At 41.6% G+C, this 17,706-nt stretch overlaps 1 protein-coding gene across 1 annotated transcript; it reads right to left on the reverse strand.

The window, feature by feature from the left end:
* Nucleotides 1-275: 275 nt before the first annotated feature.
* Nucleotides 276-1,750, reverse strand: LOC122140094 (zymogen granule membrane protein 16-like). Its single transcript, XM_042741889.1, has 4 exons — nt 1,648-1,750; nt 1,324-1,414; nt 1,127-1,253; nt 276-945 (listed from the first exon to the last, which is right to left on the reverse strand). The coding sequence occupies exons 2-4, from the start codon at nt 1,376-1,378 to the stop codon at nt 645-647; spliced, it is 483 nt and encodes a 160-aa protein (XP_042597823.1). The 5' UTR covers nt 1,379-1,414; nt 1,648-1,750; the 3' UTR covers nt 276-644.
* Nucleotides 1,751-17,706: the final 15,956 nt, after the last annotated feature.

A 17,706-nucleotide genomic window follows, 5' to 3' on the forward strand; every position in this document is an offset into this window, starting at 1 on the left:
AAACTTTGGGGACAGTCATAATTTGAACAATTTTCACAATTAAAAAATAAATAAATAATAAAATGTATATATATATATATATATTCATGTTACTCTATGTTTACATAATCATAATGATCATTAAATGTAATAACTACTATTTTACTTTGGATTTTCTTATTTTAAGATTGAAAGAGTCTGAACAAGTTAATTAAACCCATAGATATGATATGTCATTTGAGAAGTAGAACAAATAAATGAATGCATGGTAAAATGTTTCAAATTTTTTAATGTGATCTTCATATTACAAAAAGAAAATATATACGTGAGTGTCAGTTGTTTAAGAAATATAATAAGACAAGGCAATTCAAATAATATAAGAAAATTCAAATATAAGAAATTACATTTATGCAGCTATAAAAATTTCCAGAATTTATTTTAGAAAAACCCAGCTGAACATAGAATAGACCAAAATTAAAAAAAAAAAAAAAAAAAATTGCCTTTATTCAAGTAACAAATTAAAAAAAAAAAAAAAAAAAAAACAGATACAGATACAGATAAAAAGATTACATGTAAAGTTGTTTCTTTAATGCTGGCAGAAAGAAGGAAAAGGGGGTTGAACTAAACTAATATGGTCTTAAGGTGTTGCACTGTTGGCAATGGTGTTAGTAGACAGCCCAGTGAGCCCCAATGGAGGTGATCCCATATCCATTCTGTCGACCACTGAGAAAACGTAGCTCACTTCCATCATGGGTTGGGTAGAAGTTAAATGAGATCCCAGAAGGCTGCCCCACTTTTAAAGAGCGGCCTTTATTAGTGACAAACATTAGCTCGAAGATGTAGCCACTGTCATACTTTCCAGACACCTGAACAATGGATTCATCGTCATGAAGTTTCATCTTCATCGGAGAGCCATAGCTTGCACAAACCAGTGTTGTCCAATTACCATCATAACTCAGCTGGAATCTAAACAGAAATGTGCGGTGTTCAAATAGACTGGGGTCACAGAATACCTCACAAATTAATTACAACACAAAGCAAATGACGTCATAAATTCTTCTACATTCAGTCGCAATTAAATATATTTTATTTACTTTTTTACTCTTGTGGTTGGGATGGATGTTCAGTGGTGCATTGGTTAACTTACCCACTAATGTATGCGCTACTGTATTCCCAGACTCTGATATCAGTGATGCGACCCGCATGTGCAGTAGAATATTCTGTCCCACTGCCATCCCCAACAGCCAGGGAGTAAGAGTAGAAATCAGGTAAAGCTGAAAGAGGGAATAACAACTAAAAGTCTGTCTATATGGATAAATATATATTTATATATTTATATATCACGCATGGTCATGCCCACTGTATAGACTCCAGAGAGAATCAGAATAAGTTGCAACATTTTGGAAAAAGATGCTGTCCCATACACACCAATAATCTACATGAAACAAAATAGATCAATGTTATGAAATAGTAAATAGCCTACTACAAGAACTAGCTTGCTGCTGTATTCCAATGTTCAGCTGGATCTGCAGTTTTCTTTACATTAATTTAGGTAGCGGTTTCCAAATTCTAACTAAATTAATAGTGATTAGTGTTTTCATATGTAACTAAAAATATTAAGATGATAAAAAAATAATCACTGGAATTTTAGAAATATAAAGTCATTACCTGCAGTTATACTTGATGTGGTTGATATTTAAGCAGTCTGATTTGCTGACTAAACCAAACCTGCACTTATATTCTCCTGCTAGTCAAACCTCTTCTATTGGACAAAGTATTGTTGTCTTTCTGTCTCATTTATGACACACCTCAAATGGAATGTTTTAGAACGCATACCAAGTATTGGTCCTTTTAAAATTTAGAAATAGCCAGGAATTACAGGAACCCTGGTACAGTAGAACAACAGTGATGTTTCCTCATAGTCGACATTCCAACTTAATAACCTGCTAAAAATATGTTTTTGTATGTATAACTTGGGCATCCAGATTTTGCAAGTCTAAAGTGCTGTTCAAAAATCCCTCACACAGATCTGAATCACATCATGAGAATATGTACACTTTCAATCTTATTAACATAAAAGACAGTATATTTTTTTAATATTTATTTAATGGCATCTTTTTTATGACTAAAGGCCAGTATCAATCAGTGGGGAACCATCAGGGCCCTCTAGGCCCTCAGAGAGGGCCTAACTTACAGTATTGTAAAAACAATATTTACAATTTTTAAATAAATGTTTTAAAATATAATATTTTTAAGAAAAAAAAAATATTACAAATTTTAAGCAATTCATAATTTGACAAACATCAACTAAATAAAATAAATACAACTTCTGTGAAAAGCAAAAAACAAAAAACCTTAAACCTTAAAATCTGCATATCAACAATACCTTCCTGCACACAGGAACATCCTTCTCTTTTCAGTGAATGGACTTATGAACACTGCCCTTTTTCTCCATATTAGAATGTTTCTGCTTAGCATCTGCGGCTCTGTGTTTGGTGGTCCAGTTGTAAAATTATTGTAAATTACAGAGGGCCAAGCAAATAGAGTGGTGGAACTATGATGTCACATTGTAGGCAAAAAACCCGGAAGCGAGTTAGCAATTTCAGCACTTCCGGTTCCATCGTCCCGGAGTCAATGGGTTTTTTGAATGGGATTTTGGTTAAATCCTTAAAATTAAGGTCCGTGTTCACACAGGGCTAAAGATATTTTCACATTTTATTCTACGACATAACACACGTGTTACGCCCCACTTGTGATTTTTTTTTAAACTGATACGTCTTAAAGATGGTTGCTAACAAGTTGCTAAATGGGACTCCTTTTTTATGCCCCGAAATGCAATACAAGTCTTCAGATGGAAGATGCTTGTTTTATCGCTTTCCTACTGATGTGGAGACTCTGGGTTCGTAAGGTAAACTATTACAATTATTCCATGTAAACACCACATTTACCGGCTTAGTCACGGTGAAAGTTAATCTTTAACAATGCTTATTGGGGAAGTCGCGGGCTAGTGGTTAGAGAGTTTGACTCCCCAACTGCTCCCCGGGCACTGCAGCGTAAAATGGCTGCCTACTGCTCCGGGGGTGTGTGTGTGTGTGCACTTTGGATGGGTTAAATGCAGAGCATAAATTCTGAGTATGGGTCACCATACTTGGCTGTATGTCACATCACTTTCATTACACGGCTCTGTGGAATACTTGATTCTAATTGGTCAGTCGCAACATTCCGAGGTATGTTATCCCTGGATAACAACCTGTAAAAGCTAATAACAGGCTCATCCAGGTAACAGCAGTCGGCGCTGTACTCTTGCTTGAACTATTTTTTTTCTTGGTGCAAGCTTTGCATTTGTTTAGCTAAAAGCCATGTTAGTGTAGTGCTTAAAGCCATGTAGTGCTTAAAGCCATGTTAAATTTAAATGTTTACAGCCGATGAAGCTGTTAGAAAGCATATGAGGATTTCCTAGAAGCAAGGATAAAATAACGTTTTGTATACCCACCCTAACAAAGCTGAAATGTGGTACTTTATTCACTAAAATAAGTTTAATCTTAACATATGAAAAAACTCGCTCATTCTGCTGTTATTTAATAGATGAAATGCACTAGACGTGAAGCCTCAGTCTCTCAGAGGAGGTACAACACATGGCTGGCGGGTAGGAAGCTCAGGCTGGCAGACATCAGCAGGTAAACTGGACAGAGTGCAAAGCAACCCGATAATCAGCAAACACAGAGTAATAAATTGTACAGACCAGATCCAGACAGGACTCAGACTAGACAGGTACATAGAACGGAAGAAAGCCTCTGCATAGATGACTCTAGGAATAATCGGCAATGAAGCAGGGAAATGGGAAGCTAGAAAGTAGCAAACACAATCAGAGGGAAAGGAGAACAGTGTGAGAGAATTAACCACAAATGCTGATAGCAAACTAGAAAACAGCTGAGGAGAGTGAAGGAGCGTGTGGAAGAGAGTGAGTGAGTGACCAGTATAGGGAGACAGAGACGGATACCAGAACCATGACTGTACCCCCTCCCCTAACGCGCGCCCCCTGGCACTCCCAAGGGAGGAGCCTGGCGGGCACGGAGGAAATCTTCAATGAGCGAGCGGTCCAGGACATCCCGGGAGGGAACCCAGCTTCTCTCCTCAGGACCATACCCCTCCCAGTCCACTAAGAACTGGTGTCCACGACCCCGGTGGCACATATCAAGGAGCTTACGAACCCTGTAAACCGGTGGAGCGTCCCTCGACACGAACGGAAGACAGAGTAGGGCAAAGAGAAGCACGCACGACAGGCTTGATGCACGACACGTGGAAGACGGGTGGATGCGACGTAGGTTTAGGAATAGTTTGAGTCTGACAGTAACTGGGTTGATAATCTTAACGATCTGAAACGGACCAATAAACACGGGGAGCCCATTAGCGGGAGACAGGACTGGAGTGGCAGGTTGAGGGTGGAAAGCCACACTCTCTGACCACAAATATATCTCGGACTCTTGACACGTCGCTCTTTCGGTAAGAACCTTAGTATGACAGAGAGCTGACCTCACCCTTCTCCAAGTATGTTTACAATGCTGCATAAAGGCCTGAACTGACGGCACGTTAGATTCAGTGTCCTGAGAAGAAAACGGGGGGGTTGATACCCCAGGCAGCAATGTGAAACGGCGACACAGACCGGTGGCGGATGTGGGCAGGGAATTATGGGCATATTCTTGCCCAGAGGAAGGGAAGCTGCTCAGACCAGGATGCGGGGGTTACGAAAAGCCAGGCTGCGCAAGATACGACCAACAATTTTTTTGATTGGCTCGTTCAGCCTGACCATTAGTCTGTGGGTGAAAACCCCGACGAAAAGACTGACGGAAGCTCCGATTAAACGGCAAAATTCCCCTCCAGAACTGGGACGTGAATTGAGGGGGCCCCTATCAGAAACCACGTCAGAGGGGAGACCGTGAAGCTTGAAAACATGACTGACCATAATCTGAGCTGTCTCCTTGGCAGAGCCAGGGGAGTTAGCGAGTGGGATAAAATGAGCCGCCTTAGAAAATCGATTCAACAACGGTAAGTATCACAGTATACCCGCCGACGGAGGAAGCCACCGTGATAAAATCAGGGCGATGTGTGACCAAGGGCACGTGACGGGATGGGAGAGGTCTGAGAACACCCGCTGGAGGGGAGTTACTTGACTTAGTCTGGGCACACACGGCGCAAGAGGCAATAAAGCGATATCTCATTCATGTGTGGGCCACCAAAAGCGTTGGCGAATACTAGTGAGAGTACCCCCTAACGCCGCCGGGATGGGCAGTTAATTGGACGTGTGACCCCCACTGAAGGACCACTAAGACGTGCAGAAATGGGAACAAAAAGGTGATTCTTAGGAACGTTACGGGGAGAGGTGGAGTGAAAAAAAGAGCACGCTTAACCAGTCTCCTCGATTCCCAGGATGGCAGCGCCAACTACGCGACCCTGAGGAATAATAACCTCCTGGGTTGAGGGGACCTCAGAGGAATCGAAAAGACGGGAAGAGCAGATCAGGTTTCACATTCTTAGAACCAGGACGGTAAGAAATTGAGAAATTGAAACGAGAACAAACAAAGCCCACCGGGCTTGGCGCGCATTTAGTCTTTTAGCGGAAAGGGATGTACAGTAGGTAGACAACCAAAATGGGTAATACCGCCGCGGCGTTAACTGCAAGTCAGTCGCGTGTTAAAATCATTCGCTATTATACCGCCAGGTGGCGCAAAGGGACGGATTGCGAACTGAATGTAATTGTAAAATTAAAGGAAGACGTTAAATAACAATAACATTATAATATACATTAATACATCCTTAAAAGCCATTAAAAATAGGATAGTCTTTATAGGCTACATCTACTCATCAAAAATTTAAAGAAAGACCTTTACACAAAGGCTCTTATGCATGCTATTGTATTAAACAGTCATTAAATATATATATTATAGTATATATATATCAATATATATATATATATATATTATATATATAGTATATATATATCTAGATATATATAGATAATATATTATTAAAAAGCTAAAATGTTTTTACATTTCGGTTCATTCTTGGTTTAAAAAAATAAAATAAAAAATTATAATAATCTTCAGGTTCCCATTTGCAGAGCGAATGAGAACGGTCCAGCATTTACAAATAATTCTTATTCACTCTGTTATATTCTTGACCAAATTGCTAACACTTTGCATTTTTTGAATTATGCTTTTACTGTGTGACCAAAATTGTGAATTCTGACTTTGATCGCGCTGGTGCCTCACTCGCACATATTCATTGGAACAGCAGCAGTCGTTCACCGAGCCATTGCGGCGCGAGCAGCTGGACACTTTGGCAAATTTTTTGCTCATTATGATTTTTTTTTTCCAATCGATACTAAACACGTGTGAAATCCAAAGCTTGTTTTACCTACGAATAAGAGTTTAGCTTCAAATGGGCAACGTTTGGATTTGTCCTGAATGAGAGAGATAAGCCAAACGTTACCTTATGTAGCCTATCGCTTAAAATATTTTAATTATTATTTTATTTATTTATTTTTTTATAAGCCTATATTATTATATACTGCAATTATATTTATCCATTAGAATTATATATTTGTAATTCTCGTTCTGTTCTGATAAATTTGTTGAATTTAAAGGATTTGTTGTAAAGTGAGGGGAACTAAAAATATCCTGTTGGTACATTATAGCATTATTAGGCCTGCCGTTATTATTTCTGAATGTAATAAAATGCAACTCTCACAAACTTAATTTATTTTTTAGCGTGTTTTTCGTGTATGTTTTATCCAGCTTTGATTTTTCCATTGCATCTGAAAATGACTTTGTGCATCACATTCACTCCGCGCGTGCGCTCAATCTGCCTCCTCGCGTTGTTCAGCTGTGGACGATTTCAAAATGTTTGATATAAAGGTTCCTGTCACATTTTATACAGTAATTGTTCATTTAAAAAAGAAAAATAAAAAAAATCTAAATATATTGTTAGATTTATGCTAACATGCAATCAAGGTCTTCAGATAGGCTACAATATAAGACACAAGTTCATTTAGGCTATTTAACATGCACTGTGACATTTTACCGTTTTAGATTTTAAAGTCAGTTTAATAGTATTGAAATTCAAGTTGAATCTAGTATAAACACTGTTTTAATTGCTTAAATTATTTCTATGAATTAATAAGTTAGCATGACTTTTTTATCATTGCTTCTTTTTTAGAGCTGTATTCGTTTTCCTGAAACCAAGTACCCCCCTTTTTTCTGTTTTTAAATCTATTAATCGCTCGCATATCTCCTACAACCTACAAATAAGGGCTAATAGAGGTTCTTTCTTTTATTATTTATTTATAATGTTTATTCTTGAAGAAAATAAGTATTTATTCTTTAATAAAATAAGGGACGATCCAAATATTTGTAATGTAGCTACAATAATATAGGCCTATATCTGCCTGCAGTTAAAAATTTATATTTGTTTTGATTCACCCCATTTGTAGGATACAATTATTCTAAAAATAAAAATAAATAAATGTCATAAGAAAACGTCGCCATCGGCCTGAATAAATTTACACATTATAGAATTGGGGGTAGTAATTTAGGAGGTGAAAATACAGTGAAATTACAAATGGCATGGGATTTTAAAAGTATGACAAGACTGAAGGTCTATGACAACGTTTCTATGATGCATTTTTTTAAACAATGGCACTTAACGTTTTCAACTAAAATATTATTTCAAACCATATAGCCTGTGAATAAATAAATGCATACTTTTCAATGAAAGAACACTGAGAGTGCAGGTTGCTTCTGGTGTTTGGATTTGTACTTCAATATAATGAGATCCACGTTTAAGAATAGCCTACACTAGTTTTTTTATTTTTTTTTTTATCTCTATTTAACAGCATTAGCTCAATGAAATACGTCTTCCTTCAGGCAGACTGAATGTTTTCCCCGCCTTGCTAAAGGTTGGGCTCATGATCAGTAAGTTGTATTCGCCTCAAACTGATTTTATAAAATCAAACCGCTGACGGTGAAGCTGGGTCAGTGAGCGCGATTAAAGCCCTCCTAAACGGGAGCAGCTGACGGAGGATTCCGCTTGGTCTTAAAGCCTGCCTCAAACGCATACGTTCACAAATAACAATGATGCAACTGCGTCCTCTAGGGGTCGCTATGGGGAACACCTCACCGTGACCCGTGTCTGAAGCATACAAATGAAAAAACACCAACGAGTTGGCCGGGGCGACAGCCTCTGACGTCACTACGGTGCGACTATAGAAACAGGCACCGGGAAAACACGTCATTCTCTTCTCGTCTTTACTGACTGATTTGTTTGAAGCGTGCATCTGAAAGAAACCGTAAGACGCTCTTTCTCTGTCTATCATGGCGATTACTAGCAAGTGTTTAGACAATGTATGCATCCGTGTCGGCGTTATTTGACACCCGATGACACACACCGATCTTTACGTCATTTGTTTGGGTAAAGAGCACGCACGCGATGTCTTTGAGGAGGCAATCTGCGTGCATTGCGAGCGTTTTTTCAAGGAAAAGCTCCGCTCCAGTCGTTCGTCTCTCTCGTTACGAAAAAAAAAAAAAAAAAAAAGGCAGCATCTGCTTCCCCGCGGTTCAGGACTCGCCGCTGCTGAGGCACGGAGGAGAATGAGCTCGTGAGAATTTCAGGTGGATCTTGTCTTGAATGGTTTAAAAAGGGACTTTCCCTTTCGCGCTCAAAATGGCGGCAGGACGAGAGAGAGCCTCGGGAGGATGATGTTATATCTTTAACACCTTTCTGATACTGAGGTTAGTGCTCTGCTGGGTTTGTATACCCAGGAAAAGCAGGAGATATTTGAGGATGGTGAAGAAGCTGAGGCTGAGCCTTCTCAATTGTCCTGCCCTGCGTATGTAGAGCTGTTGGGAGTTTATGGATCGCGCCTCGATGAGTGTTATCTTTCCGACCATAGCCCCTCCAGCTCAGGTGAGCCTTCCATTTCTGCCTGATCTCCATACAGAGATCGAAAGGAAATGAAAGAGGCCATTTTTCTTCTCGCATCCATCGGTTTCGGCATAAGAGTTTTGCCGACATCGAGGCGATGGCACGGAAAACGGCTATGAGAGGATGCCCCCCTGCAGAAAGAGCTTTCATTCTGCGGGGGAGACATCCTCTCTTAATCTTCCTTCCTTGCCATCTAAGCCCTTCAAGCAATGCATCTTGCTTAAATGGCAAGGCATACGCAGCAGCAGGTCAGGCTGTGGCTTTATTACAAAATAAAATGCTTCAAGCATATCAGACTGATCTGCTAAGAGACCTGGATAGAGGCGAAGGCCTTTTTCCTGATCAGGTAGCCGAGCTGCGCCGCACCACAGGCCTCTCTCTTCGGGGCTACCAAGCAGGCCGCCTCTGCCAAGCGCAGGACTATGGTGGCCATGGTGGTGGCGGAGAGACTCTGTGGATGAACCTGGCAGACATCGGGAAGAAAGAAAAGGCTTCTTCTCGATGCTCAGTTTCGCCTTCTGAACTTTTCGGTATTTCCGTTGGACACGGTGATCGAGAAGTTCGGGGAGACGAAGGCGCACTCCGCTGCTTTCAGATCCTTCATTCCACGAAATAGGTCCAGGTCTGAGCCCGAACAACATAGGGGTCCTGGCCTGTCTCGATCTGAGGATCAAAGACGCACACAGAAGGCTAGTTGTCGCGCGGTTCGCTCACGCTCCCTCCCCCACCTTGCGGGCAGGGTTAAGAGGAATGGTGGGGTCATAAAGGGGGTAAGCAGAACCTAAGGGATGTGATCCAGCGAGGCCAGCGTTCTCGTCTGAGTCCGAGTTATACTGAGGTATCTACTCGTTCCCTTTAGGGATTTTTAACTACTGCTTTTATCCTCCCCTTCCTAATTCCCCTATAACCACCAGCTCTCCACCTGATCGAGGTTAGGTGGAAACCTCTAAAACGCATAACAGTCTCCTATGCTGGACCTATAATGTTTTTGGCTGGTTCTATGTTCATAGCAAACACCTTACTGATGGTCCGGGACTAAAAGGAGGGCCCCTTGAGCGGGGCTCTCCAGCGCAGGAGGGTGGGAAATAACCCTTTCTGTATATACTTGTGTAAATTGCTGGTGGTTATGTGTCTACTAATAAACTCTGTGAGTTTCCTCCTTGCAGTGCTCAGTTACAGTGTTTACTAAACACTCGTCAGCACCAGCCATCCGGCTTCATGTTCCGATATTAGGCGGCTGAGATCACAGGTTTCTGCTGGAGCCTCCTTGATCATCAGGCCTGGCACAGCACTGCAGGGAAATTTCATGGATTCCGGCCAGGTCACCCTGAGGGGTCTCCTGGGCGCTTAGGTGCTGTCGCATCCAGCGGGAAGTGAAGGTGGCAGTTACAGAAGTCTTCTTGTATATGCCTGCCTCAGGTGATGCTCCCCTCGCTAGAGGTTTATAAAAATTCGAGCATTGCCTCTTCCCAGGTGCGTGTTCAGCGCCTCTGCGATGCTTAGGAACCTTTAGGTACACACCGCTAAGCTCTGTGTACTTTCTGAAAACCACATGGGTGGTCAGTGTGGCACACGTGAACACTTTGCGCACTTTCTAAAAAAATCCATGTATTGGTAAGTGTGTCACGCAAGACTCTGCGCACTTTCTGAAATCCTGTTGGTAAGGGTTACGCGCTTTGCCTCGTTCCCTTTCTTGAGATGATTAGACCATTGGTTCCTTGGGCGTCCATTCAGCCAGTGTATTATGTTTATACAACTTCAATTCACGCAAGCATCGCTTCCCTCAACATGAGGGGCCTATTCGGGCGATTCTCGTGGTAGTTTAGCAGCGCTCCCCCTTTTCCAAGAAGGGTCGCCTATGAGCGTGCTACTACTCGGATTCAGGAGTTCTCCTCTCATATGAGACTGAGTTTCACTGTTTTTCCCAGAGCGCTCCAGCATTATTTCCACAGATCGAGTTGATGACTCTCACACATACTTTTTTGAGATGAGATGCACCCATTCCATCTATGAGCTGCTCTATCAGAGTGCCACGAGAGCCCTTCCTTAGGACCAGTATTGAAAATCCATGATATGGTAAGTGTGCACGTGAAGTCTTTGCACACATTTCTGAAATCCACCACTGTGGTAAGTTCGCTGACGCTAGTACTCTGCGTTCTTTCTAAAATCCTATATGGTGAGGGCTTCCGCGCGGTTGCTTCGTGCCCTTTTTGAGTTGGTAAAAGCCCTGTTCATCTGGGGCGCATCTCACTCTCCACCCTGTATCCCGGATACCCATCTAAACAGGGGTGTTGCTACTGGAGATCTGTTTGAAACCGCTCCTTCAGCAAGCTTTTGCGGAAGCAAGCTGTAGCCCCTGTGTGGACAGGCAAGACTTAGTATAAAATGCTAGGTTCCTAGCCGTATACATTTAAAGGAATCTTTCCTGATTCCAAGCCTTTAGCTCTACCCACCTGGGCCGAGGCCCTAACAATTAAGTTGGGTATGTAGCTTAGGCCTTTGGCCGTAAGGGGTATTGTCACAGACAGCCGTCTAAACGTCCCGGGGGCAACTCCCATTGAAATGGTAGAGTTGGTACTTCGGACTTGGTGCTTCGGACGCAAGCTTCATGAATGACGTGTTTTCCCGGTGCCTGTTTTATAGTCGCACCGGTAGTGACGTCAGAGGCTGTCGCCAGGCCAACTCGTTGGTGTTTTTTCATTTGTATGCTTCAGACACGGGTCACGACGAGGTGTTCCCCATAGCGACCCCTAGAGGACGCAGTGTCTCGTTCCCTACTCAGGGAACCATGGTTACATTCGTAACCTGAGACGTTTTCGCAAAAATAATGATTAATTATCAATTGATAATTTGTAATTATTTTGGTCTAGTGAAAATAATAATATGGGCTGCGAGAAAATAATGAATAAAAAGAGTAGGGCTGCTGTGAGTGCAGGCAAGTTTCAACCCAGTAACATGACAACACACCGTTCCTCACAGCCAAAAAACAGACCGAGGTTCAGTTCAGCTGGAGGGGGCTGGGGTAGTTCTGGTATAGCTTGTGGGGGTCGAGATAAAGGTGTGAATTTCTTGCTCTTTCCTAGGTCATATGGACAGTGCCTTATGAGGGTATCAAACATCACTTGCAGAACAGGTTTTAGGACAACTTTAAAGAAAGGTTTGATCCACTTCAAATGTTGACTACTGTATAGCGCAATAAAGTTTTAGTTATAACTTAATTTCAGAGGAAGTGCCTTAACTCAAAATAAATAAATAAAAAAGATCCAAACTGTTGCATTAGGGCTGGGCGATAGGCCTTATGGCCTAAAAAAAAATCCCCAATTTTTTTCAAAAAAAAAAAAAAATCCATTTTACGATTTAAATTTATTTTTTTTGCCTCCTTACTTAAAATCAATATTCAAAATGACAAAGAAATGGTTCAAGACAAGTTTTAATATAGCTAATTCTTTATCATTTACCAGTCAAATTTATAACTGAGACAAGATGATTAATAAAAAGCAGTAACGTTAACGTTACCTTTAATCGGGAAAGACCTTTATTTGTATTTATTTATTTATTCTTTTTAATACTAGCCCATCATGCATATCATACAATTCTGTCCGCGCACTCCCTCCGTGGATAAAGTTAAAATGTTATTTTCATAATGTAGCCTATACAAATAAAATAAAATAAATAAATAAATAAAATAACAGGAGAGTTTCAAAGGGGGATTAGGCTATTGTGTGCAACTTTTTTTCCTACCAAACGCCAAAATAATAACATGTCAGCATTAAAAAGGTATAATTTGCTGCTTTCTGCTGTGCAAATTTTGTTTGTATTGAAAATAACAGTACATTTTCGTCAGTTATTTTTATCTACAGATCGATGCATTTATATATATTTGCATTATATTTGCATTTATTATAGTCTTCCTGATCGGAGAGATTATGTGTATCAAGATCTATAGCTAAAATATGTTTATCATGTGAATTCTTGCTAAATATGCTGTTATATTACGGGCTGTGGCATGAATTGTACTCGTGATGGAGCGGTGCTGGGAGCAAAGTGAAAACCACGACGCTCTGACTTTTAAAAAATCCTCTCCTAGCTCCTGTCAGAATAACACCGCACTGCTCATACTCTGCTTGGCAGCGTGTCTCAAACCCGCGGGGGAGGCTTGAGCCCAATCACTACGAGCCCTGAGTGGGAGCGTCGGCCGTTTTATTTTGTTGGCGTCCTAACAATATTTTTTTAGAGTGTGAAATATACATTTTCACAGAATGTAGCCTATTGATGAACAATATATTGAAGTTTCTCTAAATCCCAAATAGAGTCCAGACATCAGTAAAGTATCCATTTATAAACATGTTTTATAGGCTTTTTTTTTTACAGACGTGACAAAAAACACAAGAGTTTTTATATATTTTGTAGACCTTATGTGATTTAAAATGCACAAACCAGAAGCACAATATCTGTAGAGAAGGGCTGGCCATCTCAAAACATACAATATAAAATTTTATTTAAATTTTCGTTTTTGTGTTTCAGAGGGGAAAATCATTGTTAAGGCATCTCTCCGTTACAGACCGTTCTGAAAGAAGAATTTATACAAATGCGTATAAAATGCTTTAAAAAACTTTAACAGAGATGTCTAGAGGATATTTAATAGATCTGCCTCCCACGTAAGATTTTTCTAGTTATTAGTCGGTCATTTTTCAACTAATCGCAGGTTATATTAAATTTTACACATCTATAATCCATAAAAAAAAAAAAAAAAATGAGGCCTTAATATATTCCGCGCTCAAACGCACATGCATTAAGTTTGCCACAAAGCACAGGCAGAAGTAGCCTATAATAATAATAATAATAATAATAGTGAAAAAGGAGACATTTTAATTATTTATTAATAAACAAATGTTTTCTTGTCGGCTGCAAGATGAAAGGAAGACGGGGAAAAAGAGCTGGCACGCTCGTGAGACTCAGAAAACGCAGATTTTGAACGCCGTTGTCTAGCATCCATCTGGCAAATCTCCGCTCTCTACCAACAAAACGGACGAACTCCTTCTGCTCTCTCTCGGAAACAATAAGGATTTCTCACACTCTGCTGCGCTGTGTTTCACGGAAACTTGGCTCTGCATGACGCTATTCCAGACAGCGCGCTCCATCTGCTGGGCTTCCAGCTGTGCAGAGCTGACCGCGACACAGAATCAACGGGGAAATTGCGTGGCGGCGGGATGTGCTTTTACATCATGAACGGTGGGTGTACAGATGAAACTGTTAAAAAAAGATTTGCTGCTCAGATCTCAAACACTCTTCATTAACTGCAAGCCGTTCTATTCACCGCGGGAGTTTCACTCGTTCATTCTCTTGAGTGTTTACATTCCTCCACAAGCGCACGTAAGCCTGGCTTTACAGAAACTCGCTGATCAGATCACAGAGACAGAACAACACCCAGACTTTCCATTTTAAATCATTCTTGGGGACTTTAATAAAGCCAATCTCTCCCCGTGAAAACTGCCAAAATACAGACAGCATGTTACAATGTCCCACAAGAGACCAGTAAATATTGGATCACTTGTTACCACCACAATAAATGGATGCATATCACGTTTCCACGAGCAGCTTTGGACGTTCTGATCACTGTCTGGTTCATACTTATACCGACCTACAGGCAGAAACTAAAAAAATATCAGCTAAAACTGTAGTAAGGACTGTAAAAAGATGGACTAATGAAAGCAGAGCAGGATTTACAATATTGTTTTGACCTCACTGATTGGAGTGTTTTTGAAGCTGCTGCCACCGATCTGGACGAACTCACAGAGACTGTAACATCTTATATCAGTTTCTGTGAGGAGGTGTGTATTCCTACCAGGACTCAACTAATTTACAACAATGACAAACCGTGGTTCACAGCAAAACTCAGTCAGCTCCTCCGTCAGGCCAAAGAAGATGCTTACAGGAAGGGGGACAATGTCTTGTATAAACAGGCTAAATACACACTGGAAAAGGAGATCAAAGTGGCAAAGAGGAATTATTCTGATAAAATAAGGACTCGGTTCACTTCCAACGAATCAGCATCAGTGTGGAAAAGTCTCAAAGAGATCACCAATTACAAGACACCCCCCCAGCACTGTGGAGAATCAACGACTGGCAGACGATCTGAACGAGTTTTACTGCAGGTTTGAAAGAAACAAACCATCACCCTGCCCTGAACGCCTCTCCACACAACCGTTCACACACATTCACAACTCTTGCAACCCGTCCTGAACGACCTCTCCAAAACAACAACCAACCCTCCTCACCATTCACGACCTCCTGCATCCCCCTCTCCCCCCACACCTGCAATACAGATAAGCGAGGATGCGGTGCGCCAGGTCTTCCGGAATCAGAAAAACGAAAAAAAAGCACCAGGCCCCAGACTGTGTTACACCAGTTTGTCTGAAATCCTGTGCTGACCAGCTGGCCCCCATCTTCACACAGATCTTCAACAGATCACTGGAGCTGTGTGAAGTCCCTTCATGCTTGCATGCTTCAAACGCTCCACCATCATCCCCATCCCAAAGAAATCCCAAAATTACAGGACTAAATGACTATAGGCCTGTGGCTTTAACGTCTGTGGTCATGAAGTCATTTGAAAAACTGGTGCTGGCCTACCTGAAGGACATTACTGGACCCTTACTGGATCCTCTTCAGTTTGCCTACAAAGCAAACAGGTCTGTGGACGATGCAGTAAACATTGGACTGCATTATGTTCTGCAACACCTAGACAGACCAGGGACTTATGTGAGAATCCTGTTTGTGGACTTCAGCTCGGCCTTTAAACACGATCATCCCAAACCTCCTCCTGCCCAAACTAACTCAGCTCTCTGTGCCCACCTCTGTCTGTCAGTGGATCAACAGCTTCCTGACAGACAGGCAACAGCTAGTGAGGCTGGGAAAATATACATCCAGCACCCCGTACAATCATGCACTGGAGCTCCCCAGGGCTGCGTTTCTCTCTCCCCACTGCTCTTCTCCCTGTACACTAACGATTGCACCATCTAAGGACACCTCTGTCAAGCTCCTGAAGTTTGCAGATGACACCACACTCATCAGCCTCATTCAGGACGGTGACGAGTCTGCGTACAGACAGGAGGTTAAAGAGCTGGCCGTCTGGTGTGCTCTCAACAACCTGGAGCTTAACACGCTCAAAACAGTGGAGATGATCATGGACTTCAGGAGAAACCCCCCAGGTTCCTGGGCACCACTATCTCTCAGGACCTGAAGTGGGACATTCACATTGACTCCATAGTGAAAAAGGCCCAGCAGAGGTTGGTGTACTTCCTTCGCCAGCTGAGGAAGTTTTAACCTGCACAGGAGCTGCTGAAACAGTACTACTCGGCCATCATTGAATCCGTCCTCTGCACTTCAGTAACTGTCTGGTTCAGCTCAGCTTCTAAATCTGACCTCAGAAGACTACAGAGGGTAGTCCGGACTGCTGAGAGAATCATCGGTACAACCCTCCGAACTCTCCCGTCTATTCAAAGAACTGTACTCATCCAGAGTGAGCAAAAGGGCTGGCAAAATCACTCTGGACCCCTCACATCCAGCACACTCCCTCTTTGAAACTGTTGCCATCTGGTCAACACTACAGAGCACTGAGCACCAGAACGCCAGACCAGACACAGGAACAGTTTCTTCCCCCAGGCAATCCATCTAATGAACACTTGATAATAACATTGGTGTGAACAAACATTACACTATTTATATTTACAGACACATATACTTATTATCTAACACACATACTTAGTGTACCACTTAAATTTATTATTTTTTTGCACATAATATACCTGTACATACATAACTGCTCATTGTAATATATCTGCCATACAATTGTCAATTTGTATATTGTCATTCCTTACCTACTGATTTGTATTTTTTATTCTTTTATTTTTTATTCTTTTATTGTGGGTTTTTTTTGTTCTGTCACTGTCATTCTGTTGCACTGCGGAGCTTCTGTCACGAAAACAAATTCCTTGTATGTGTAAACATACCTGGCAATAAAGCTCATTCTGATTCTGAAGCATCGACCTCGACTATGAATTGTCTAGAGACGTCGGGGGTCATAAGCATAAGAGCGGTAGTAAAAAGAGTCTTAAGAAGGTCAAAAGCCCTTTGGGCGGACTCAGACCACCTAAAACAGGACTTGACCGAAGTGAGAGCTGTCAACGGCGCGGCCACTTGGCTAAAGTTTCGTATGAAACGTCGATAAAAATTAGCAAAGTCAGGAAACGCTGAAGCGCAACGCGAGTGTCAGGGACTGGCCAATCAGTGACCGCCTGAACCTTAGTAGAGTCCATGCTAATCCCCCTCTGCAGAGATAACAGATCCGAGAAAAGTAACTGAGGGCGCGTGAAAGGTACACTTCTCAGCCTTAACAAAGAGTCGGTTCTCCAGAAGGTGCTGGAGGACCCGGCGTACATGTTGTACGTGAACTTAAAAGCAAAAAAAAAAAAAAAAAAAAAAAAAAAATCAGAATGTCGTCAAGATACACAAAAACAAAAGCATTAAGCAGATATCTCTAAGAACGTCATTAATCAATGCTTGAAAAGCTGCTGGAGCGTTTGACAAGGCCGAACGGAAGAACGCGATATTCAAAGTGTCCTAAAGGTGAAACGCTGTCTTCCATTCGTCTCCCTCTTTAATGCGAACTAAATGGTAAGCATTGCGGAGATCCAACTTGTGAAGACTTTAGACCTTTGCTTCCCTGCAAGAGAGCTCAAAGGCCGATGA

This window comes from Cyprinus carpio, chromosome B16 (assembly GCF_018340385.1).
Source record: "Cyprinus carpio isolate SPL01 chromosome B16, ASM1834038v1, whole genome shotgun sequence".
NCBI classification, from domain to species: Eukaryota; Metazoa; Chordata; class Actinopteri; order Cypriniformes; family Cyprinidae; genus Cyprinus; species Cyprinus carpio.

Bases quoted from the DNA above. Each gene is read 5' to 3' on its own strand.
- LOC122140094 (XM_042741889.1), bottom strand. From the start codon at position 1,378: ATGTTGCAACTTATTCTGATTCTCTCTGGAGTCTATACAGTGGGCATG. The intron at 1,254-1,323 runs GTGATATATAAA...TCCCTCTTTCAG, and splicing joins TACAGTGGGCATGACCATGC to CTTTACCTGATTTCTACTCT. The intron at 946-1,126 runs GTAAGTTAACCA...ATTTCTGTTTAG, and splicing joins AGTAGCGCATACATTAGTGG to ATTCCAGCTGAGTTATGATG.